The sequence below is a fragment of the Pelophylax lessonae genome (assembly GCF_965119305.1).
Source record: "Pelophylax lessonae genome assembly, chromosome: 12".
Lineage (NCBI taxonomy): Eukaryota > Metazoa > Chordata > Amphibia > Anura > Ranidae > Pelophylax > Pelophylax lessonae.
The window spans coordinates 102,369,367-102,397,060 of NC_138779.1; the positions used below are offsets into that span (position 1 = coordinate 102,369,367).

General features: G+C 42.0%; 1 protein-coding gene across 1 annotated transcript in view; it reads left to right on the top strand.

The window, feature by feature from the left end:
- LOC309567913 (BAR/IMD domain-containing adapter protein 2-like) overlaps window positions 1–27,694 on the top strand; it is a 252,556-nt gene that overhangs the window by 202,966 nt on the left and 21,896 nt on the right. The window contains exon 8 of the mRNA XM_082273449.1: window positions 25,392–25,544. Coding sequence (XP_082129575.1) covers window positions 25,392–25,544 — 153 coding nt within the window. The remainder of the gene's footprint in view (window positions 1–25,391; window positions 25,545–27,694) is intronic.

Below are 27,694 nucleotides of genomic sequence, written 5' to 3' on the forward strand. Positions count from 1 at the left end.
GACCAAGAAGAGAACTTCAGCTCCCCCCCCCCCCCCCCCTCCCTTGGATGTCGCGGCTAAATTTATTATTTGAGGGTCACCTTTGTTTTTGCAAAGGGGGACATTATGTTTATATGTTATGGATAAAGTTTGATGATGTGTCATTTTAATGGCACCCGGATCTTGGTGATCAGGTGGCTTACAGTATTTCAGATATTGTTATATTTTAAATTATTTATTTATTTATGTTTTATTGCAAATAATAAATGGCCGCGGCCTAAAGAATTTTTATTCCAACAAAAGAAAGGTGTGGTGTCATTTATTTATTTTAGTTAATTTAAGTTTAAGGGTGATCCTGGATACTAACCCATAACACTTCCCTCAAAACAGGGAGGTTGCTAGGGGTTCCTTGAGAAATGGGCAATTTCTACCTCTCACATAAGTTCCCAATGACACCATTGTTCCTTTTAGCTATCTGTAAGGGGGTAATTCTTCCCAATGATGAGAAGAGTAAGGAGCATTCTTCCCACTGACTGTCACACTAATGTGTCATGAGTTGTAGATTTTTAATTTTTAGCAGGGGTTCCCAGAGACCAGAAATTTATTTCAAGGGTTCCTCTGTGTTGAAAAGGTTGAGAAAGGCTGATCTATACTGACCTCATATGTGTGTGCAGCCTATTGCATTAGGGTGTGCACTCCAAAATGTAAATACACAGTAACAATTACTCACTGTGTTCATTCAGAAAGGGACCTTTCCCCTACTCATCCCTCTGTGTGTGCCCACAGCAACAGCCAGTGGAAGAAAAAAGGAAGAAAGCCTGCAGCACTGTGGGGGGGAGGGGGGCCAGTGCAGTAGGGGGCATTTGCGCTGCACCGGGTGATTAGGGTGTGCCCAGACACACCTGGCACACCCTGTGCGCACGCCTATGACTGACCTCAAGTAGAGGTGGTCCAGTCTTACCAGGCCATACCTGAAGAAGTACTAACAGACATTGTGCAATTAGGCAGGAGCCTCTGCAGCCCAAGCTGGTCAGTTTGTGTCACAAAGCTGGATGTGATAATGTGGTGAGTCTGTGCGGAGTCAGACTCAGGGACTACACAGTCCGGATAGCCAGGAGGCTGGAAAATGTCTGTTTTGTCATTGCAATGCTGAAAACTCCTGTGAGGATGAGGGTAACCTTCTGTGAGATTTTGTGAGCTTAATTTTGAAGTATAATTGGGCATAAAGCCCTGAAATTGACTTCCCTGGCTGGATTGAAGTATATGAAAAGTTCTGCATTTGAGTGAACCCCCATAATATACACTCTATATGTGGTATACAAAATAAATGACCTCTTTCTGGTTTTGCAGTCATCTTCTTGAGCCATAATGCTCATGCCTCTTTTAAATAGGACCCAATAGAGAAAAACATACAGTATGTGGGTCAAGAAGATAAAAACAGAACCTCTGGAGGCCGTGTAGGACACAGCCTTTTAGTATTTAAAGTAGAGCAGGAGCACAAAAAAAGGGGAAAGCAAAGGGAGGCATAGCTGCCCAGAAAACTAATTTGGGTGATTTGACTGCTTCTTTGGTGAGCTTTGAGAATGAATTGCTTTACCATACATGCAGCTATAGTACATATGACTTCTTCTGGGGTCCTCTGTTGGCACTTTGAGCTCCTCTGCCATCATAGGACACAGCTTCCTATGGTGGCTCCTCTTCTCTGTGTGCCACCATAGGAAGCTGTGCCCTATGATGACACACGTGCAGGCTTGATCCCAAGCTGTGCTGTGTGTGTGTCTATTGACACACACAATGTAGCCCTGCCACCCCCCATCCATGTCCCTGCGTCACTGGGTTTGATGGACAGCATCCAGAGCCAATGTAGTTGATTAATTAAAGGCAAATACACTGTGCATAGTGCAGTTGCAGTCTGCAAGAGCACTTGCTACAGAGCTTAGTAAATGAGGAAAAGCACTGCTGACTTCCATCATCCAATCATGTGCAAGCAAAAATGCATTCTTTTTTTATTTTCCTTGCATGTGATTGGGTACTCTTTGCAAAGTGAAGCTTTACCTCATTTTTACTAAGCTTTGGAGAAACTGCACTAGGGCTCAGATAAGTATTTGGCTGCACATAAAAGATTTTTACCTTAATGCGGAGAATGCATTAACCCCTTTATGCCTAAGCCTTTTTCTAACATTTGTTGCTTACAAGTTAAAATCAGTATTTTTTGCTAAAAATGTACTTTAAACCCCCAAACACACACACACACACACACACACACACACATATATATATTTAGCAGAGACCCTAGAGAACAAAATGGCATTTGTGGCAATATTTTATGTTATTAATTTCAAATGTTATCTTTTTGGAAAAAATACACTTTCATGAATTAAAAAAAAAAAAACCAAAACCGTAAAGTTAGCCCAATATTTTTGTATAATGTGAAAGGTGAGGTTAACCCGATACCTAAAATGTCACGCTTTAAAATTGCGCACACTTGTGGAATGGTGACAAACTACAGTACTTAAAAATCTCCATAGGCGACACTTCACAAAAATTTAACGGTTACCTATTTAGAGTTAAAGAGAAGTTGCCTAAATTATTGTTCTCGCTTTAAGATCGTAGTGATACCTCACGTGTGCTTTGAACACTGTGTACTTATGTGGCATGACTTACGTATGTGCGCGAGCACGGAGGGACAGGGTGCTTTAAAGAAAAAATGTTTCTTATTTATTTTAGTTTATTTTTTCTTTTTACACTGTCCCTTTAAATTATTATTTTTTGATCACTTTTATTGCTGTCACAAGGAATGTAAACATTCCTTGTGACAGTAATAGGCAGTAACAGGTACTCTTTACGGAGGGATTGGGGTCTAAAAGACCCCAAATCTCTCCTTTGCACTTAAAAGAATTCAAAATGCCAAGTTAGGCTGTTTTGGATACTGACATTTTTTTTAAATCTGGCGGGTTTAGTCCCGGTTCACATATGTGTGATGACAGACATTGCATGTGATTTGGAGCGCACTGCTCTGCAAATCACATGCGATGTCTGTGCGATGCAAATTCAGCCATACAGATTCACATTCGGACACAACCTTTTTTGGGTCCGCACCAGAATCGGATCGTATGAGTCTTCACACCTATGCGATCCGATTCATGTCCGAACTGACAGTTCGCACTGCCATATGCGAACTGATCTGGGGGTGTCGTTAACCCTATGTGGACACCCCGAGCAATTCGCATATGGCAATGTGAACTGCCTGCGCGTTGAATGCGATGTGGGAATCTGCAGTGGTTCCCGCATCGCATTTGTGTGAACCGGAACTTAAGGCCCCAATAACAGGAAGTGATCCTGGCATTGTTCATGTCTTCAGCCAGCCAGCGGACGTGCTGACTGGTCGCTCAGGCCTCCCAGTGGGACGGGAGACCCAGACGAGCCACGGAAGGTGGCAAGAGGGGTTGTTGTCCCCTCCCGCTGCTTGCAATAACAGCCGAGCGGCTGATTAACCGCATTGGTTGTTATTACAAGAAAGGCTCTAAAAAACTTGAGGTGATGCCTCTAGCTGCAGGCATTACCTCAGCAGAACCCCTTGAAGCCAAGGTTGCATATTTGAGTTACGTTGGTGGAAAGGGGTTAAGGTAAAAAAAAAAAAAAAAAAAAAAACGAAGCCTTTACAACCACTTTAAATTTTAAGTCGGCATGCATAAACTCCTCACCCTGTCACAAATCACAGCAACAGAATAACTTTTTTTTTCTTCAAAAAAATCTGTGTCTTTTATTATTTCAATGCAGTAATTGAGCTCCAGTCAAGTGACTTTCCCTAGACTAATATTATGTCATTAGTCTGCTACAGGCATTTGGTCAATTTTCCCTGATCCAACCGTCAGAATGCAGCATCCTAACAGCAATGTGAGAGGCTGCAGCAAAGAGCTTATCTATATCAGAAATTTGCAAACAGAGCCAAGAACTGTACAAGCACCAGAATTTACTGTCTTGTGTCATCTCTGAGTCAGCATCTCAGTCTGGGATGAAGATACACTCAGTAGATGATGACTAAATAAAGATGGCGCCATCTTTCTTAAGAAAGGTCAGATAAAAGCTTTGTCAGGGAGAGTACTGTTATCTCTGTAATAGGTAACAAAAACCTGGAAGTGATACATCTAAGTGTGTGGGGGTGTTTAGTGTACAGGTAGGGCATAGGTCGGACAAGTTCTACTGGAAAGATATGAGAATTGCTAGAGCAGTCTTTCCGCCGATATAGGAACTACGTAGATTAGAGAAAATACGTTGATTTCTATACTAAATGTGTGGATGTTTGTCACATTTTATACATAGACCCCATCATTTCTGAAATTAACTATGTACTCAAGGGTGGACATACCATATACCCAGTTACAGCAGAGGTGGGTCAGGGGGGTATTGGTCCCAGTTCCTGTCATGTATCTGGGCACTCATTCAATGGCAGTTGAGAAATAAGAATCATTATTCATGATGCCTTAAAGCGGAGTTCCACCCAAAAGTGGAACTTCCGCTCTTTTGTTTCCTCCCCCCCTCCGGTGCCACATTTGGCACCTTTCAGGGGGTAAGAGGTAACGGGTACCTGTTTTTGACAGGTACCCATTCCCCACTTCCGGGATACGGCCCTGTGGCGCTGTCCCTCGGAAGCTCAGCCCCCTCCTCCGCCGCCTAGCCAGTAGAAATGTGCAACGCGCTTCGCGCATGCGCAGTAGAGACCCGCCTGTGAAGCCGCAAGGCTTCACTGCCGGGTTCCCTTACCGGCAATGGCAGCCAGTGGCGTAGCGTGGGGGGTGCAGGGGGGCCGACCGCACCGGGCGCAACATCTGGGGGGGCGCATCTGCAGTGTCACTCTGTCTGTCTGACTCTGACATACACAGATCCCACACTGTCTGCGGCTGCTTTCATCTTTAGGCTGGGAGATGCCAGCATGGCCGTCCTATGGCTGAAAATGGCGGGTCGGGGCAGGGCTGGACTGTGCCTCACCTGTCCATTGGTGTAGGGTGGGGTGGCATTGCAAGCCAAGCCCCGCCTATGCCGCCTCTCCTCACTGCTCAGTCAGTTTAGCAGCGATTGAGTCAGCAGCCTGGCGCTGTCACATAGTGTTTTTTTTTTTAATCACCTGATTAGAGCCAGAGGCTCTAATAGGCTTCAAAAAAGGGTGGACCCGGTGCGCACTGCTCTGCGCCCCGTGCCCACCCATTGTGTGACAATAGCGAATGAAAATTCGCTATTGTCACATGGATCCTCCTCCTGGCCAATCAGTAAGCGGGTCCGAGACCCGCTTACTGATTGGCCGAAAAGGCGAACGCATGCCATTGGCCGAGGAGGAGGCGGGAGGACTCGAGGAGACGCGGGGAACTGAGGAGAAGCCGCCGCTGCAGGTAAGTCTCTCTGCATTGAAGGGGGCACGCTGGTCTGTCTGCATTGAAGGGGGCACGCTGGTCTGTCTGCATTGAAAGGGGGCACGATGATCTCTCTGCATTGAAGGGGGGCACACTGGTCATTCTGTATTGAAAGGGGCATGTTGGACATTCTGCATTGAAAGGGGGCACGCTGGTCACTCTGCATTGAAAGAGAGCATGCTGGTCTCTCTGCATTGAAAGGGGGCACGCTGGTCTCTCTGCATCGAAAGGGGGCACGCTGGTCTCTCTGCATTGAATGGGGGCACGCTGGTCTCTCTGCATTAAATGGGGGCACGCTGGTCTCTATGCATTGAATGGGGGCACGCTGGTCTCTCTGCATTGAAAGGGGGCACACTGGTCATTCTGCATTTAAATGCTGCACGTTGGTCATTCTGCATTGAAAGGGGGCACGCTGGTCACTCTGCATTGAAAGGGGGCACGCTGGTCATTCAAAATTGTATTTAGATGCATTTTACTTTAATTACATCAGTATTTTCATAACAAACAATACATGTGCTTAGGGGGTAAGGGTTTCTTTAACTAATTTAGTGGAAGAGACTTTAGTGCTAAAATCCCATGGGTTATAGGGGCCCAAATTACTTGCCTTGCCCCGGGTGCTGACAACCCACGCTACGCCACTGATGGCAGCTGCAGCACCCGACAGCCGATGGAAACATCGGCTGCGGTGCCGACATCGCTGGATTCCAGGACAGGTAAGTGTCCTAATAACAAAAGTCAGAAGCTACAGTATGTGTAGCTGCTGACTTTTAATTTTTGGAGGGGGAGGCGGAACTCTGCTTTAACTGTCCTCCTGGTTTGTAATACCAGTAACCAGTAAATTCACCAATTTCAATCCTTGCCTGACCGGCACATACAGAATGCTTCTTCCATTTCCCCTTGATACCATTTGGACTAAACGTAAAGGGCTTAGTTCACTGTCTCCTTCGTATTTTGAATCATTAAAGAACCCAGGAAATGTCTATCTAGCTGCAACGTACGTATCTAACTACTATTTTTATCTAGTAAGTAATTGTTTGCACTTGAAGGGACCTATAAGGCCCTGTTCACACCTGAGCATTTTTCAGCTTGTATACCGCTCATCTTCGAAGCCTCAAAACACCCACAAGCAAAATCCTATTCATTTCAATGGGCCCTGTTCACATATGGGCAATTTGTCACCTGAAACAATACACCTGAGGCCTCAAAAAGGTACATGAGCTTCTTTTTTGGCAGATTACAATCTTTTTTTTTAGATGTCAATGCCTGCCTTCAAACACTTGCAAAAACACCTAAAAAAAACGCCCGAAAAAAAAACGACTGATAAAACACCAAAAAAAAAACGCCTGAAAACAATACGCTCAGGTGTGAATGGAGCCTAAATGTCATTGCATGAGGGTCTTTTAGGGAGGTCATAGATTTCCTGCAAGGAAATAATAGAGCCTGCCCATACATGGATCGAATCTTGCGCCGGTCCTTGATGAACCAGCCAAAATTCAATCAATCTATGGGCGGCTTTAGGGAAGGATTCACACCAGATAGGGTAGGATTGTGTTGGTTGGTTATTCCAGTGTAGTCCCACTGCAAAACAAGGCCAAATGCCTTTTCTTCTACCTGGGCCGTTTACACCTCTGCAACCTGGTGGTGTGCGCTCAAAAAAAGTAATGCGCATGCTGCTTTTTTTTTTCAGCGCAGCACTCTGCAACACAATCCATTGACTCACTCCGCACTGCAGCCAATAGAACTTAATGAAATGTCACTATGGTGTTAATTTACTAAAGCTGAAGAGTGCAAAATCAGGCTCACTTTTGCTTAGAAACCAATCAGCTTCCAGGTTTTCTTGCCAAAGCTTTATTAAACAAGCTGAGGTCAGAAGCTGATTGGTTTCTATGCAGAAGTAAGCCTGATTGTGAACTCTCCAGTTTTAGTAAATCTACCCCATGTGATATTTCTAAAAAGTTTGTTTAAACAAAAAAAGTAAACAGTGTGATGTGCCACGATCATTGCATCAGCACTGCTGTTATCCCAACACAAACCAGCTGCTGACTTACAGCCCATTCAGACTGGTGCGATCCGACTTTAAGGGGCGACCTGTTACTTCGGCACGACTTGCAGGGACTTCACATAATGGAAGTCTATGCAAGTCGCTCCCAGGTCGCCCCAAAGTAGTACAGGACCCTTTTTCTAAGTCGGAGTGACTTGTGTCGCTCCTATTAGAACCGGTCCTGTGCTAATCAATGGCGAGCGACCGAGCGCGACAAGTTGTGCCTGTCTGAATGGGGTCTAAGGGACTTTTTCACCACTGTGTACATGTGTCTATGTGTACAACCACTGCCATACGTTGCACTCCTATGGAAACAATATCCTAGAAAAAGTGTAAATCTTAGCAAAGGTATAAACCATTTCTAATAAAGTTTTTCATTTAAAATGATTTTTAAAATGTTATGTAAACACACACAGTTCTATAATTCTTTTTATATATATATATATACATATATATATATATATATATATATATATATATATATATATATATACTTTTTTTAAAGGAGAATTACAGCTAAAGCTTGTTTGGCTGTAATTCTCCTGTGGATCACAGGAGTGCATTTCGTTCAGCACTGCTGTGATCCGTTTTCAGCAGACAGTGGGCTAAAGCTCGCTGTCGGCTAACCTCACAGAGTCAGTCCAGGCTCCGCAAGATCACGACATTGAAGTCGGGATCCGCTCACATTCCAGGACCAGCACCTGGCTCAGCCTCTCAGTGAGCCGCTGAGAGCCTGAGCCAGAGGCTACCGCCCCCTGCACAGTCCAGCACTCAAGTGAGCACGGGGGGGTTGGGGGGGTAGATCAGAGAGCCAGTGACTGACAGTCACCGGCTCTCTGCTCAGGGAGTTCTTAGAACTGAGCGATCAGCAGTCTTTGATCGCTCCATTCTCAGTCTTAGAGCCTGCGGGGGGACAGATGCACCATCAGACCAATGCTGCATCCACCTAGGTAAGTATAATTCTTTAAAAAAAAAAAACATTTCCCATACTTTCTTTTTTTAACTTTTAGCACTCATTCACTTAATCTACCAGCAAACTTGTAGTATAGAACAATAGAATTTTAGCCTTTCCGAATTCCTTCAAAAAAGAAACATGACACATCTGCCCAGGAAACTCTGAAGTGCTCATCTGGACAATGTATCACTTCTAAAGACTGCAAACAATATATAACAGGTTTACACAACTTCCCCTCTTCATAGTAGCAGTAAACATTCCTTGTGTGCCACATAGAAGGAGGTAAAGTAGTAAAGTTTGCATTCCTGAATGTATATGTAAGAAGCAGCTAACAGTGCTTAGCAATGCGGTCATCTGCAATTCAATAAATTATCCATAGGTAAAGATCTCGGTTCACGTTGGGATTTTTTTCACACAATGTACCTGCCATTAAATAAGTCTTTAGTATTAACCAGTGGTGACCAGCCAACTACATTTTTAAAGGGTGACATTTTTTTATTATTATTATTATACAGGATTTATATAGCGCCAACAGTTTGCACAGTGCTTTACAAACTGAAGGCAGTTACAATACAATTCAATACAAGAGGTATCAGAGGGTCCTGTGCGTTAGAGCTTACAATCCATTTTGGTTAGTTATCAAATAGATTACCATTAGAGGTAATGTTGTGGCCAGGATCACATTTGATGTGGACTTGTTTACCACAGTATTTTACAAGTTTGTTTTGCATTGATTTCACCCTGAAAACACATGCTGGTGTTCACATACTACATGGGAAAAGTGGGTTTTCATAAGAAAGTTACTGTAAGTGATCAGAGTTTGCCATTTTTAATACACCTAGCACTAAGAGCTCTTTCACACATGCCTTGAAAATAAGCGGTTAGGTCGCATTTTTAACACTTCCCAAACGCCTGTCAATGCCATACAGAATAATAGCGAGCGGTTGGAGGTGTTCACACTGCAGCGATATCATTGTGGCGAGGCACAAATAACGCTGCCTGCAGAGTTTAGCAAGCGTTGAGGCTTTGCAACTACCTCTATTCACTTCTATTGAAACGCACCACAATCACGCCTTGAACGCACTGTAAACATGCCTATGGTTTACATAGAAGAGACTGGAGGCTCTGATCCGCTCCTGGAAGTGTTACATTTAAGTGTGTGGGGGTGTTTAGTTTACAGATAGGGCATAGGTCAGGCAAGTTCTAATAGAAGCATATGAGAATTGCTAGAGCAGTCTTTCTAGGAACTACATAGATTAGAGAAAATACGTTTATTTTCATACTAAATGTGTGGATGTTTGTCACATTTTATACATAGACCCCATCATTGCTGAAGCTAACTATGAACTCAATTGTGGACATACCATATACCCAGTTACAGCAGATGTTGGTCAGGCGGGTATTGGACCCTGTTCCTGTCATGTATCTGGGCACTCCTTATTCAATGGCAGTTGAGAAATCACAATCAATATCCTGGTTTGTAATATCCAAGTTCACCATGTTCAATCCTTGCCTGACCGGCACATACAGAATGCTTCTTCCATTACCCCTTGATACCATTTGGACTAAAGGTAAAGGGCTTAGCTCACTGTCTCCTTTGTATTTTGAACCATTAAAGAGCCCAGGAAATGTCTATCTATCTGCAACGTATGAATCTAACTACTATTTATATCTAGTAAATAATTATTTGCACTTGAAGGGAACATTAAATGTGGCATGAGGGTCTTTTAGGCAGGTCATAGATGATTCGGTTTTCTTTCCTGCAATGAAACGAAAGAGCCTGCCCATACATGGATCAAATCTTGCCCAGTACTTGCTGAACCAGCCAAAATTCAATCCATTTATGGGTGGCTTTAGGGACGGATTTACACCAGATGGGGTAAACACGTGCCTATGGTTTACATAGAAGAGACTGGAGGGTCCGATCTGGTCTGTCTAACCTGATCAGACCCAGCCTGTGTGAAAGGGGCCTAAAACTGGAGAGTGCAAAATCAGGTGCAGCTGTGCATGGTAGACAATCAGCTTCTAAAGCCCCGTACACACACGTCGAAAATTGGCAGGGAATTTTCGTCCAATGTCCGATCTGCCGATTTTCGGCTTGTTAGTATGATGCTTCCTACAACCGACTCCGACTTTTCGGCCGAAAAATATCTGGTGTGCAGTCAGTACAGATTTCGACAGGGAAAAATCTGATGAGCAAGTCTGGGCATGCTCAGAGATGCAAAAACACAAAGAAAGCAAACCAACACATGACATCACTTCTGAAGTAGAATTTTGTTGGGCGAGAAAATTAGTGTGCAGTCTAGGCACATTCCAACCAACAAAACACAACTCTGGACAAAAGTCGGATGATCGGTTGGCCGATAATCGTTGCGTGCGTATGGGGCTTAACTTCAGTTTGTTCAATTAAGTTTGGACAATCAAACCTGGAAGCTGATTGGTTTCAATGCAGCGCTGCACCAGATTTTGCACTCTCTAGTTTAACTACATTAACCCCAGAGTGACAATCCATTCATTTCTGCAGCACATAAAAATGGCTCGATGAGCAACGCGGAAAAATGCAGACATGTTGCAGCTTTCTGTACCTCTCTTCCCTGCAGATGGCAGATGTGTGGAAGTGCACACAGAAAACCTTTGTTTTTTGTGTGTCCTTGCAGAGAGCTGTGCTTTCCTTCTTCAGAAATACGTGGCTCTTTGCTCAAGCCCTAATGGTGGCGCAGGATAAAATTAAGACCTGATAGTGGTTTGCATTCTCTTCCAAAGCAATGACAAAGGTTTAGCACTGGAATGTAACAAAAATAAGTCCCAAGGGCAACTCTTTGCGACTTTCTATGTTATTGAGGGATGGAGGTGCGTCACGGGGTGCATCAGGGCATATTTTAGTATTGTAACATAAATAAGTGTCCTCTTGCTTTCTGATGGAATGGTGGCATACCCAGAGGGGTGCCGCTTGCCATCACCATGCTACACTTTTAGTTAAAACCGTTATGATAATTTGTGTTTTATTTTGGCTTTGAGAACTAGTAGCCTCTACATACAGATGAAAAGAAATGAATGAGCGCTATTAGGACCTGCCAAAATCAATGAGTGGTGGTTGAATAGTTGCGCGGAGCCATGTTTGCGCACAGAGAGCGCCTGTCTTCATGCAGTTTTTGATTTGGAACTATAAGTGCCTAAAGTAATGATTTTCAGCTGTGAATTACTTTGCAACAGCAATATGAAGCAGAGAAAAATATATATTTTTTTTTTTTTTGTACTTCCATACAAAGAAGATTGATTATTAAGGCATGGAGTAGTATCTTAAACCAACCAATCAAAATTCATCTTTCAATGATTTGTCTATAGAGAAAAAGTAAAATAAATATGTTACAATGGGTCACTGCAGTTGAAACTTGTTTTGTTATATTAGCTCATTATTTTGCTTCATTCATAAAGATAGTTTTCTACTAAACTTTTATTTATAATGATTGTACATAATATAAAGTTGAAATTTATACCAGATTGACCTAGGTTACATACACTTCCTATGTATGTCAAGCAGTTCCTGTCATTGAACTTCTTCATTCTATTGTTTGCTGTCAGAAAGGAAAGAGACGCTTGTCTGAAGCTAGCAAAGAGTTCCACATAAAGGATCTTCTCTGGGCATTTCCCACAGCACAATAATCACACTGAATGCTGCAAAAAGAAACACATTGAATGTGGAATTTATAGGCATCAGTATTGTTCAACCTTTCGTATTTGTTGATGATGATGATTAAATAAGGCATGGTATAGCATTTCAAGTGTACCGTTATTTATAAATGATATTAGAGATAAGGAGTATTTCTATTGGACATTGACCTCACCTCACTCCTTATTGTATAGAAGCCCTGGGCACTTTGAAATATTGTGATGTGACATCTACATAGCCTTTGACAGTTCATCTGAACTAAGAAAGGCATGCAAAATTGCCTATCAGTTGAATTGTATAAAAATATAATAGAAAGTAAACTGCGCTATATACACAATGAAGAGCAGAAACTTAAAAGTGAGATACACACCAACAAACAATATGCAAAAAGGTAAATGTAAAATAAAACCAGTGCAAAATAGTGCATAGAGGAAATCCATATAAACTCCAATCATTAACACAAATGAGTGAAACCGTGTTCATCCACCACCAAAGTGAATATCCTTCACCGCAAACAGAATGCCTGCTTACTTACCATATAGGTCCTGACATCACCGTGTTTGAGCAAACCCGGAAGGACGGGCGAGATTGTGCAGTTGTCTTCTATTATGATAATAGAAGTGCGATTTGTATTATTTAATAAACCTCAACATACAGTTTGACACTATGTTGGATTCCTTGCTATGTTTTATGGGGAGTATCACCATTTGAGAAGCTGGATTGCGGGATAAGGTTTATAGATCTCGTAGGAGGTTTACCGTCCCACTTACTGATGTGGTGACCCAAGGCCCTGGCTGGGTATCAGCCAAAGGCGCAGAGGGCCTATATGGTCATACCATCTGGTAAGCAGGCATTCTGTTTGCGGTAAAGGATATTGACTTTGGTGGTGGATGAACATGGTTTCACTCATTTGCGGTAATGATTGGAGTTCACATGGACTTCCTCTATGCACTATTTTGCACTGGTGTGCACATTAGCAGGTATGGACTTTTTATTATTATTTTTATGTGTATGTCAGGTACTTTTTGCCCTCATTTAATGTAACTACATTTTTGTTTACTGGCACATTGGTGTTCATTTCGCAATTATTTATATTGTTTATTTTAGGTCAATATTCAATATGTTTTCACTTTTAGCGCAACTTAACTTTTTGCATACAATCCGCCGCTGGCACACAGGCGCTACCCGGAAGAGTTAGATTACGTATATATACAAGATCCGGCGCAGAGGTGCTGCCCTATAGTAAAACTCCTATAGGGTGGACCTTAAAGTGGAGTTCCGGCCTCAAAATCAATAAAATCGATTTGGGCCATCCACTTGCTAAGGGGAACCTGAAAAAGAAACGGATAATGGCGATTTTTTTTTTTTGGTCACTTACCTTATTATAGAAGAAAATATACTCACCCTCCTTCCACTTCCTCCCTCTGCGGCCGCGGCCTGCGCCATCACTTCCGGTTTGCGATGATTCCTGGGAGTGGAACGCCATCACTCCCAGGAATCAATGTGCCTTCACCGGCCCCGCTCGTCACTTCCGGTGCAGGCGCGGTATTCACTGCTAAACAGCTTCTGGGCATGCCCAGAAGCTGTGCAGGGATGCCGCGCCTGCACCGGAAGTGACGAGCAGGGCCGGTGCAGTGCATTGTGGGACTCCGACGTAACGAAGAGGACATGAAAGAGGACACGAAGAGGGAGGCTGCGTCTTCAACTGCCCACACCTGAGATGGCAGCGCTGGAGAAGAAATGTTCAAGGTAAGTATTTCTTCTTACAGGTAAGTGCGACCCCGGACAGTTCAGAGGCTATCCATCATGGAATGTACTAGCCCTGACTGTCCTGGGGGTATTTTTAGCTCAAATTGACCCCTGAGGCCGGAACTCCGCTTTAAAGTGAACCAATATTTGCTGACAGGTCTTTGCTCAAGGACTTAGGCAACACTAAAGCAATAGGGTCTGCTTGACCACCAGGAAATTAGCATTTTCTGAAGGAGGGATTAGTAATGGTAGCTTCTGTGCACCTCTTAGAAATCACCTGACTCTTTTTTGTGAGTGCAACACATGGTAGCTCACAATAATGGTAAAAGGAGTGTTGCCTTAATGCATTGGGGTCCCATTCAAAAGGAATGGCACTGCAACACACTAACACAGGCAAAGGTGCACCTACATGTACTGCGGTATTGCACACGTTAATCGCAGAGCAAAGGTGTAATCACGGCCTAAAGGGCAGTAATATATTGTATCTGTGACTGGAGATCAACACTAAATTTGGTAGATTTGGATGGATGCATGCTGACTGCTTTCTACGGGCCATTGCTCTTTGTTCTTTGCTATAGTAGATGAGCCTGATTTTATACATTTATTTTTGGATAACCACCAGTGAACTTGGGACTCAAGAGCACCACGTCCCATATATCAAATTTGTAGAGGAAGCAAGGTTCAGGGATTTTAAAGGTGCCAAAACACAAACACTGTCAATTAAGATCAAAAATACATTATATTTTATTAGACTTCACAGTAAAAACAGATTTTAAAATATTTTTTTTTAAACCTTCAAGATAACAGCCATGTGGTCTATGCATGTAGGTACTTCAACTTTCAACATGTTTCACCAATCATTGGCTTCCTCAGGAGGTGTATGAGTCCTACCTAATGCACCACTGTAATTAGAGAATAAATATAATCACCAAAATGTATATCGTGAAAACCCTCCTCTTCCGAGAAGCCTATCCTACTCACACCTAACAACAATCAGCTCACTCTCCACAGTTATTACCTTTTTACCTCACCTGATCCTCCCTTCTAGATTGTAAGCTCTAATGAGCAGGGCCCTCTGATTCCTCCTATATTGAATTGTATTGTAACTGTATTGTCTGCCCTCATGTTGTAAAGCGCTGCACAAACTGTTGGCGCTATATAAATCCTGTATAATAATAATCATGTAGATCAAACAACCTCAATACTTGTCAAATGCAATTATTGTATTGTAAGCCAAATAAGACACAAAAATATATAAATTATACAAATCAATCAATAAATGAATCTGCTGGAGGGCATCTCACCAAAAGGAATCTTACCGTGAACAGCAAAGATGATCTATATCTTTCACACATTCAGCTATCACCCTCTAAGGTATCGTTAGGCCATAGTATGGACACAGGTTGCTCCCTCAGTTAACTCCATAATGCACTGTAAATAGATATAATGAATAAATGTATATGCAAAGCCCCCCCCCCCTAAAAAAAAGGAATATGTTGATATCAGTGTTGGGGTAGTTACTCAAAAAATGTAACTAGTTACTGCTGTAAATTGTAACGAGATTACTTTACTAGTTACTGCATTTGAAAAGTAACTTCACTACCTATTACTTTACTTACCTCTTTCTTAATTGACCGTGTGGAAGAAGATACATGACACTCTTTCTGCATAGAGTTTATTGTATAAACACAGGCTTTGGGAAACATGAGAACAAAACCTGAAAAAACAGAATAAAACATAAAGTGCAACAAAAAGTCATAAACTTCTTCCCTCTCTATTCTTCGAAATAACGATTGTATCGCACGGCTTGGGTAACGCAGGAAAGCGCGTTCCTATAGCCTAGTAAAGTAGTGTAGTTACTTCCTATAGCCTAGTAAAGTAGTGTAGTTACCTCCTATAGCCTAGTAAGGTAGTGTAGTTACCAATATTAGTATTGCAACTAGTTACGTTACTTCGTTACCAAAAAAAGTAATGTAATTACTGTAATCCGTTACTTTGTAACTAATTACCCCCAACACTGGTTGATATGTATAGGATGAGGTATACTTTTTTTTTTTAAAACAATAAACAAACCAAAAAATGGATGTGAAGTTTACATTAGCCTGCAATCCATGCATACATTTTGTCATCCAGGGAAAAATATCATTAGGGGCAAACAATGTCAGGCTGCTGAGTTACCAAATACCATAAAGACCAAAATATATATATTTATTTTCTTGGTTAAAAAAGATAAATCAAATAAAAGGGGTCCAAAGACTCAGTCCGGAAGTAGCAGTACCCAAATACGTCCATTTCCAACAAAATCGCACTCACCAGCAAAATGGTTGGGTCAGAGAGCTGGGATAGCACCTGTCATTGCGTATGCTGTGGCTGAATTACCGCCACTTATACCCCTCCCACTCCACTGGCGTCTGATATCAGCGGTGGGAAGTGGACATGTGATTACATCATTGCGCATGCACTATGCTGCCACCCAGATGTCATGCGTATGCATAATGCGTCATCATCATAATAAAGATAACCAATTCACCAATCCAGCCATGAGGAGAAACACAGGCACAAAAAATCACAGGGATCCTCAATAGTGATCAATGGCAAAACATCCACAGATACATATCCAGCATATCAGCATATCCCTATTTGGGGGGGGGGGGGGAGGGGCTTAGCATATACATTTGTTGCAATTCTCATTATATCTATTTACATTATGAAGTTAACTGAAGGAACTACCTGTGATCTTGTGCCCCACTCCCTACTATGACCTACCTTTGGGGGTGATATTTGAAAGCATGAAAGATAAAGATCATCTTTACTGCATTGACACAAGTTCACAGTAAGATTCCTTTTGGTGAGATGACCTCCAGCTGATTCATTTTTGATTGATTTGTATAATTTATGTATTTTTGTGTCCTATTTGGCATACAATACATTCATTGCTTTTGACAAGTATTGAGATTGTTTGATCTACATGATATACATTTTGGTGATTGCATTTATTCTCTAATTATAGTGGTGCAATGGGTAGTACTCATAAATCTCTTGAAGAAGCCAATGATTGGCAAAACATGTGGAGAGTTGAAGTAAATGCATGCACAGACCATGAGGATGTTATCTTGATGGTTTTATACAATTTTTTAATATCCGTTTTTTATTGTGAACTCTAAGAAAATATAATGTATTTTCATCTTAATTAACCATGTTTGTCTTTTGGTACTTTCAGGTACTTATATAGCGCCATCAATTTATGCAGCACTTTTTATATTTATTATACATTCACATAAGTCCCTGCCCTCAAGGAGCTTACAATCTACATTTGTGAAAAAGAGAAGAAACACTGTGAGTGTTTTGAACTGGTATAGGAAGAAAAATTATGTTTTTTTCCTTACCATCATTAGGAATGTCCGCGGGGCACTCACGATCGTCCGTGACACTGGGAGAAAGGCAGGCAGCTGATGAAAACAAGCCGCCTGTCATTCTCCCCTGTGTAGGAATAGTGATCATACGGTTCTACTATGTAGGACTGTTGATCACTGTTCCTACAGCTCAAGCCACAGCCAATCACAGTTAGAATCACGCCCCTAGGGACACACACCACCCCTCCCTCTCAAAAAAAAGTTAACCCCTTCACTACCAGTGTCATTTTACAGTAACAGTGCATATGTATAGCACTGATTACTGTAGAAATGTCACTGGTAACCCCAAAAGTGTCAAAAATGTCAGTCAAGGGTCCGATCTGTCCGCCCCAATATCGCAGTCCCGCAAAAAAAAATCGCAGATCGCCGCCATTACGCGATAAAAAAAAAAACAACAAAAATTACAAAAATCTTTCCCTTTGTTAGAAAACCTGATATCTTTTGCGCAAACCAATCAAAATACGCTTTTTGCGATTTTTTTACCAAACATATGTAGCACAAAACAAATTGGCTGAAAATGTTAAAAAAATTAGATTTTTACATTTTTTTTGGGGAATTTCATATAAAAAAATGTGAAAAATATTGTTATTTTTGCAAAATTGACGCTCTTTTTTGTTTATAGCGCATGATCAAAAAATCACACAGGTGATCAAATACCACCAAAAGAAAGTTCTGTTTGTGGGAAAAAAAGGACGTCAAATTCGTATAGGTATAGCTTTGCACGATCGCGCAATTGTCCGTTAAAGTCATGCAGTGCCGAATCGCAAAATACCCCCTGGTCAGGAAGGGGGTAAAATCTTCCGGGGCTTAAGTGTTTAATGTAACTATACTTCTGCCACCCAGGAGGGCATTGCCCATACTTACTTTTCCAGAGCGCTCCTTCAATATAAATGTTGATGATGGCATTGTGGGAAAAAAAGATGGATCTACCCTGAAAAGTGAATGAACACATCAACAAAAAGTTCTTTATTGAGAACAATAGTGACTCTCCATTCTTGGCATTTAGGGGATCATTATCCATGAGACCCACTTTGTCCCGTGTCTTGGTTGGAATGCCACATTAATAAAAGTAATTGAGCAGCTAGCGATGTATAGAAAACATGTTTTAAAAGCTTCTTCCATCATTCTATGGCTCGGGCCTTTGATTTGCTGTGTGCTTGAATCTACATTGTCTCAGCTCTCGGGTCCATTTTTCATTAGTATGTCAGCTGTGTAGGAGGCTGGGGGAGGAGGCTGGAGGGAGGAACAGCATTTGGCTCCAGTGATTTAGAAAGGCTTGGGCATTATCTCTGCGTCCCTTTTGTAAACATGGTCACCACAGCAACCATTACTTTTGGATCATGGCTTGCCTACTTGAGGCCAGTCTGGTAGGGGAGTGCTATGGGGGAGGTTAACTGAGGAGGGAAGATGAAGCTGGTGGTGAAGGCAGAGAGGAGGGGAGAGGGCAATGAATAGTGACTGTTTCTTATAAAGAATCTAAGGATGCCCCCCACCCACTCTTCCCCAACGTAATGCTTTGGTGCCATCCTGTTTATTCAGCTATAGATCAGGAGGCCAAAGACCTCGTGGTAACCCTTTCTGTGTCAGAATGTTCCTCATGCTGATACATCCTTTTAGTAATTCATGCCCTAGTCGTAGACGTTGCTTGACTCAGAGCGATGTTTTGACATCTTTAGTATTTGGCTTAAGTTTAAATTGACTCTGATAAGCTGTGGGGTGAACCACAGGTCCACCAGATGTTTTCTAATTGTTCTGGGGAGAAGGGGAAAGGTTCTGGTGTAAATAAGCATCTGTCAAGAACTATCAACAGTTAAAGTTAAAGCAATCTGCATTTTGTCTGGTCAACTAATAGCTTGACAGTTCTTATCAATATTTTCTTTCTCAGTGAATGCTTTAAAGTGGACCCCTACGGTTTAACACTTAAAAGAAATACAGAAAGGGGTTCATTTATTAAAACTGGAGAGTGTAAAATTTGGTGCAGCTGTGCATTGTAGCCAATTGGCTTCTAACTTAAGCTTGTTCAATTGAAATGGTTGTTAAGCCTTAAGAGCCGGTTCACACTAGCGCGACTTGTCAGCCTGACAAGTCGCGCTCCCTCGCGGTCCATTGACCGCTACAGGACCCGTTCTAATAGGAGCGACACAAGTCGCTCCGACTTAGAAAAAGGGTCCTGTACTACTTCGGGGCGACCTCGGAGCGACTTGCATAGACTTTCATTATGTGAAGTCCCTGCAAGTCGCTCCGAAGTCGTGGTGCATGGTAATGCACAAGTCACCCCCGAAGTAGTAAGGAGTCGTGTCGCCTCAGTGTGAACCGGCTCTAAAGTGATTGTAAAGTCTTGTTTGTTATTAGAAAAAAAAAAAACAGGTTATACTTACCTGCCCTGTGTAGTGGTTTTGCATGGGACAGCCTGGATCCTCCTCTTCTCGGATCCCTCTTTGCTGCTCCTAGCCCCTCCCTCCTGTCGAGTGCCCCCACAGCAAGCAGCTTGCTATGGGGGCACCCGAGCTGAACGGAAGCTCCGTGTGTCCATTAAGACACGGAGCTGCAGGTTCAGCACCGCCCCCCTCTCTCTCCTGATTGGTTAACTGACTTTGATTGACAGCCAATGGTGCTGCGGCTGTGTCTCAGCTAATCAGGAGGGAGAGTCCCGGACACCCGAGGGACATCGCTGGACAGAGAGGGGGCTCAGGTAAGTATTAGGGGGTGCTGGGGAGGCTGCTACACACAGAAGGATTTTTATCTTAATACATAGAATGCATTAGGATAGAAAAACGTTTGCCTTTATAACTCCTTTAAGGTTTTTCACCTTAATGCATTCTATGCATTAGGGTAAAAAACCTTTTGTGCTGCCCCCCAGAACCCCCCTTTTCCTTACCCGAGCCAGCATGTGCACTAGCGCAGCAGCTCCAGCCACTGTCACTCTCGTCATTGAACAGATTGATAGTAGCAGGAGCCATTGGCTCCTGCTGCAGTCAATCAAAATCTGTGACACGGGAGCAGGGGGCAGTGCCAAGTCCCGCTGTCTGTTTCAGTGGAGCGGTGCCGACATGGAAAACAGGGGTAACTGATAAAGAGGAGGGGCCTGTAGTCCCGGCAGGGCACCCCAGAAGAAGAGGATCGGGGCTGCTCTGTGCAAAACAATTGTACAGAGCAGGTAAGTATAACATGTTTGTGATTTTTATTAAAAAAAAGTGAGGGTTTACAAACACTTTAAGCTTTGATAAAACAAAACTGAAAGCTTATTGGTTTTCTGTGCCGAGCTGCACCAGATTTTGCACTCTCTAGTTTTAGTAAATCAACCCTAAAGTGTTATTTAGAGTGCAAAGAGCAACTGAAAAAAGTGGAGCTACCATTAGAAATCGGTTATCTGATCAGAGTAATGGCTAGTGGGGTTGATTGCTATGAGTTACTGCACTTTGCACATTACCAGTGCTCTGTCGTATAGTGTTGATCTGTATGTTAATTATTTAATAAGGCAGCGTAATGGGCAAGATGAAGTGTCTTTTAGGCAGCATTTACCATTCTTCTTACAATGATGTTCTAGTTTGATATTGAACATGTTCACACCAACATACTATCTTCTGCCTTTTTCTACCTGAAATCGTATGTAGTTTTGCTACGTACAGTGTAGGTTGTATGCAGCACAACGCCTGTAAGAGTCCAAGTGTTCCAAATGTGCCTTTTGCTGATTTGAATAAAAAGAAGAAAGATTAGCACTCAGTGTGCGATAATCTTTTTGTACTTTTGCTGACTACATGGCAGTGAATGAGGTTCAGCAGCAGAAGAATCTTTCTGGGAAAGAAGCAGGCACCTCCTGAGCAGGTGACAGTCAGATCTACAAGTGACTGAAAAACTCCCATAAAATGGAACCAACCGCCGCTACACCAACGCCCTTCTTAACTAACTGCCACTACACCAATGCACTTCACCATTACCACCACTTTACCTACATACATCACTGCTAATTGCCACTGCATCAATGCACATCTCCACCAACCACCACTACACATGCACTTCTCAACTAACCACCACTTCACCAATGAACTTCACCACTAAATATCACTTTGTCCATGCATTTCTCCACTAACCACCACTGCATTCAGCCTCTTCTCTATTGACTGCATCTGCTTTGATGTGTACTTCACCACCAGTGAACATTTGCACTCCTTCACTAACCACCACTGTACCCATAGTTACATAGTTACATAGTTAGTGAGGCTGAAAAAAGACACAAGTCCATCCAGTTCAACCTATGTGTGTGTGTTTGCTTTTAACCGTACATTGTATACCCCTGTATGTTGTGGTCTTTAAGGTGTCCATCCAATAGTTTTTTGAAACTATCAATGCTCCCCGCTGATACGACTGCTTGCGGAAGAGAATTCCACATCCTTACCGCTCTTACAGTGAAGAACCCCTTTCGCACTTTAAGGTTAAACCGCCTTTCCTCTAGTTTTAGTGAGTGGCCACGTGTCTTATTGTATTCCCTTACTCTAAATAGTTTGTTCCTTATGCTAGGGTCGCCAGTACAGTATTTGTACATTGATATCATATCCCCCCTCAAGCGTCTCTTCTCCAGAGAGAATAGGTTCAGTGCTTGTAGTCTTTCCTCATAGCCGATGTCCTCCATTCCCCTAATTATTTTTGTTGCCCTTCTCTGGACTTTCTCCAGTTCCAGCACATCCTTCCTGAGGACCGGTGCCCAGAACTGGACAGCATACTCCAGATGTGGCCGGACCAGAGTCTTGTAGAGTGGAAGAATAATCTCTTTATTTCTGGAGTGAATCCCCTTTTTTATACAACCCAGTATTCTGTTGGCTTTGCTTGCAGCGGCTTGGCATTGCATGCCACTTCCAAGCCTGTTGTCTACCAGTACCCCCAGGTCCCTTTCCATCCTAGACTCACCCAGAGGTTCCCCCCCTAGTGAGTAGCTTGCTTTCTGGTTTCTGGCCCCCAAGTGCATTACTTTACATTTTTCTACATTAAATCTCATCTGCCATGTAGTTGCCCACCCCGTTATTTTGTTCAGGTCTGCTTGCAAGATTTCCACATCCTGCATAGAAGATATTGGCATGCCTAATTTAGTATCATCTGCAAATACTGAGATTGTACTAGATATCCCCTCCTCTAGATCATTTATGAATAAATTAAACAGGATTGGTCCCAGGACAGAACCCTGGGGGACCCCACTTTCCACACCCGCCCAATCTGAGTACTCCCCATTAATCACCACCCTCTGTACTCTCCCCTGGAGCCAGTTCTCTATCCAGGTACTCACCTTATGGTCCATACCTACCTTCCTTAGTTTGTACAGTAAGCGTTTGTGGGGAACAGTGTCAAAGGCCTTTGCAAAGTCCAGATACACCACATCCACAGGCTTACCTTTATCTAAGTGGCAGCTCACTTCATCGTAGAAGGTTAATAGATTGGTTTGGCATGAACGATTTTTCATGAATCCATGCTGATTACTACTTATAATACCGTTTTCATTACTAAAGTCTTGTATGTGGTCCCTTATCATCCCCTCCAAAATTTTGCAGACTACTGATGTGAGGCTGACCGGCCTATAGTTACCCGGGATATATCTCGGCCCCTTTTTAAATATTGGTACCACGTTGGCTTTTTTCCAATCAGCTGGCACCATACCTGTCTGTAAACTATCCTTAAAGATCAAGAATAATGGTCTGGCAATCACCTGACTGAGCTCATTTAGAACCCTTGGGTGCAAGCCATCCGGTCCCGGGGATTTATTTATGTTAAGTTTCTCTAGTTTAGCTCTAAGTCTATCCTCTGTTAGCCATGGCGGCACTTCCTGAGGTGTATTATTTAGTTCGGCCTTACAAGCGGGGTTCGTGTAGCCCCCCGATTCCTTTGTGAAGACTGAAGAAAAGAAATTATTTAACACTTCCGCCTTTTCTCTGTCCTCAGTGGCCATGGACATTTTTACTAACCGCCACTGTGCCCATGCACATTTTCTACTAACCTCCACTGTACCCATGCACATTTCTACTAACCGCCACTGTGCCCATGCACAATTCTACTAACCGCAACTGTACCCATGCACAATTCTACTAACCGCCACTGTACCTATGCACAATTCTACTGACCGCCACTGCACCAAAGCACTTCCCAACTAACTGCCATTACACTAATATACTTCTCCACTAACCACCACTACACCCATTCACTTTTCTAACCACCACTACATCTATTCACTTCTCTATTGACTGCAACTGATTTGATGTTCATTTCTCCAGTGACTGTCACTGCATTTATACACTCCTCCACTAACTGCCATCCATGCACATCTCAATTAATGGCTGCTGCACCAATGCAACTTCTCCGCTAACTGCCACTGCACCTATGCACTCCTCCACTGACCACCTCTGCAACCACTAACTTCTACCCTTACCACCACTACACCCACATACTTCTCCACTGACCACTACTACACCTACACATTTTTTCATTGACCACCACTACACACATACACTTCCACTGACCACCACTGCGCCTACATACTTCCCAACTGGCCAGCACCACACCCACACACTTTGTCATTATACCCTTTTCCCACACTCTCCTATACTGACCACTTCTGCACCTGCACATTTCTCCACTGGATGTTGTCAAGATAACTCCACAAAAGTACAACAAGAAAGTACCACAAACTTGTACTCTGTGCTATACATTACATTTTCTTAACTGCCAGACTCTGTATATTATTATTATTATATTGTACTTCTTGACATTTTTAAATAATTCAGAATTCATCCCACTCAGCAAATGTGTACACTTTTGCTAGTTTTTATTTATTTATTTTAATATGATCTGCATTGTATTGCTGTTGTCTGAGGAAGAAGAAAGGTTCCCTCCTAAAAGCCACTTCTTTGTGTATATCTGCACCCAAAATAAAAATGTATATTCTGCTTCTTCTGCATTCCAGTTGTTTTCTGTTTCTTAGGGATGAGGTGGATCTGCTCCAATGATCTCTTTGCATGCTAAGAGTTGGAGCGGCCTTGAGTGGTGATTTTCAAGTGAGATCAGTCAACGAAGTGAAAATGCTTTGCCAGAAATAATTCAACTGCCAGAAAGTTCACATTGTTTACCCTAATCTGAGTTTTCTTTTATCGAGTACAACTAGATTCCAAGATCCATTTACCTGCTTTTCTTACTTAACTGCAGCAGAATAAAATCAGGTCCCTCACTCCTATAGACAGGGCTGTGCTATGTGATAGGGCTATGTTCTACATGTATGCCTTGGTAAAAAGCAAAGCCTCGGACATATTCTGTGTCATTAATCTGCATTGTATAGCTTTATTTTCAGATGTGACTGGAGTCTACCTTTGATTAATGCTTTAAAGACTAAGTTTAATTTTTTTTTTTATCAGCATATGGTACTGTACTTACATTTAATGAGATGTGTCCCTTCTGCTGCTGCTGGCTATCCTAGTTGAAATCTTCCTTCCTCAGTCCCACAATCCTGCAGTGATAATCTTCTGGTGCTAATACAGCCACTAGACCTGTCATAGGCTCTCATCAAAACTTTCAACTGTGCTTTCTCTTTCCACCCCCTCCTCCAATCATAAAAGCTGTATTAAAGTTTTCAACAATAAAATGCACTCTATGAATGAATGAGACTGACATTTCTTTCATCAGCCTATCCTCCATTCATAGAGCAATTTTAATTGAGTTAATATATAGTACATCTATGAATGGGGGGGACATAGTCAGCATAGTCAGCACTCTTTATGAGTGCCTATGACTCGTCCAGCAGCTGTAGTAACCACTACAACACCAGAAGATTACCACTGTTGGGTCGTGGAGGGGAAGAGGGGAAGGGGGGCAAAGGATGGAATATTACAATTAGGACAGCTGGCACCACCGCAAAGGACACTTCTCATTAAATGTCAATACTATCCCTAGTGCTGATTTAAAAAAAAATACCTATACTTAGGCCTTAAGTTAGAAGCTCCTGGAGTAGCATTTCTTACTCATTGAGTTGCATCTTGCCGTTGTTTGAAATTGAAGGAAGAAGCAAAGTTGGGCTAGAATTTAAGCTGCTATGTAAAAGATCTGGATTACACTTTGGCAAAGCTACATTATTATTGTATTTTACTTATTTATTTTGTTATTATGACAACTATTCAATCTGTACCCTGTCTTGTGTTTGCAGTATGTTGAAATTATGAGCACCAAGCAGTGTGAATTGGACCAATTTGTGGCAGAGGGCTATAAAGCAGCTCTAACAGAAGAACGACGGAGATATTCCTTCCTGGTGGACCGGCAATGTGCGGTGTCCAAGCACTTCAGTGCCTACCACAGCAAGGTACAGCACAAAGTTGACCAGTATTGGCGCTGGACTTCTTTAGCTTCATCGCTACTGATAAATATACAGTTTACAAAGCTGATTTATTATAGGGTCAAAAGGGCATTTGTTCCAAGACCACCTAACATGTAAGCCTTAGTGAAGGTCAAAAGATTTTGCAAAGATACTAGATGTAGATGAAGAAGAGGCCACAGCTAACTGTGGTAACTGTACTACTGCCCTAGGCCCACTTGTTTGGTTTTGAAAGTAGGAGAAGATTCCGACAGCTCGCAATACTCAGCTGAGCATATCTTATTAATAATAGTATTCGTGTTGATATTAGTAATATATTATAATAATATTATATATTATTAGTGCCTTTTTTTAGTGTTGATGTGATTTAAGAAAACATAGTATTTTTTATAACAAGTACAGTTTTTCTAGGCATACACTACTCTTTAAATATATTTTTCTATTCCTAGTAAGACATATGTGGAATTTTTTTTTTAATTTTACATTTAAAGAGATCCTTCTTCGTCAATGAAAATACTAACCCTCTTGTTTTGCATTGTATTGTAACTGTATTGCCTCCCTTTAACTGTTGGCGCTATATAATAATAATCATCATCATCATAAAAATAACAATAATAATAACAATTATTATTGTTGTTGTAGTTGTTGTTTTGGCTGTTTGGCTGTTGTTTTGGCTGTTGTTATGGTGGTTGTGGTTTTGATGGTGGTTGTGGTTGTTGTTGTGGTGGTGGTTGTTGTGGTTGTGGTGGTGGTGGCTGTTGTGGTGGTTAGTATTGTTATTATTATTGTTATTACAATAATCATAATATACACCACCCCCTTCTAGATACTGTTCTAAAACTATTACTATTCTTTCTCCAAGATTGTTGTGAGGTTAGCTTGCCTAGCTTCAATTGGGTACTCAAAGTAAACATGAATTTGCTTTTCATGTGATCGGATAATTAAAGTGAATATTCACACAATTTTTTGAGTGAAGATTCTCAACTCCGCTCTAGATGTTTACAGTACCTACATTTTTATAAGCAGTCTAATTGGCTGCCATGGGCTTCCTAATCACCTCCCTATAAAACAAGCTCATTGATTCTAGAGATCTAAAATTTTAAATTAGTCTAATCTTGGTTGCATCTTGTCTCTCATTGTTATAGTGGGTTTAATAGACAACATTGTTTGACAACAGTTTGGAAAATGGTTTGGGTGAGTTATACATGAATTTATATGTAGAAAGTAATTTAAATAAAGGCAAAAGTTAGGCAAAGCTATGTTAACTTTAGAGTGGGCTATAACCTCTGTCAGATTTCTATTCCATTTGTGTATATACTGGGGAGTTTTATCTTAACTTCCTGTCCTGAAGACCTAAGAGGAAGTAATGATGATTTTTGGTCTGTTATATATGCCAGTCAAACCGTTTTGTTATATATGTTCAAGAAGTGCAAATACAATAATACCTGTTGATCTTCCCCCCCAAAAAAAAACAAGTTTGTTCTATAATCTAGTAGTGTTGTTTCTGCCTAGGTTACCTTTGTGGGAAAGTGGGGGGGGGGGGGGGGGTTGGTCATTATTAGTAAAATACTTCCCATAGGTACTATTATGGAACTGCAATGTGCTTGTGTGCTTCCATCAGAATACAGCTTCATTCAGTCTTGAACATAGATATCAGATATTCTAGCCACCCCCATACAAAGCTAGCCGAGAATAGCTTGTATACGATCCACGAACAAACCCACACAGAATATATACCCCACCAGGTCAGGTGCCTAATTACATTAACATATGCAGATGAAATTGTGTACAGAAAAATAATTAACATATCTAAGGAACAACCAACAAAAAACAGTATTCTACTTTCCCACTAACAACCAGTAGAAGACACTGATTTAATTAACTTGAGCTAATTAACTAGCAGACTTGCCTTCATCTAGCTCGTGAAGTACAATACACATTAATATAAATGAAAACACATCCCCACAGTAGACAATAGGTGAGTTAATTAGCACAATCAACAATGTGTGGAAGACAGGTGGTTGAGCTGATGACAATAGCATCTGCCATGAGTCTTACTGTGTGGAGCAGTCCCCTATTGGCAATAGGCAGCTAGGCCTTAAACATGGATCCTAGGCCTAGAGTCCCAGAGTCTGTGT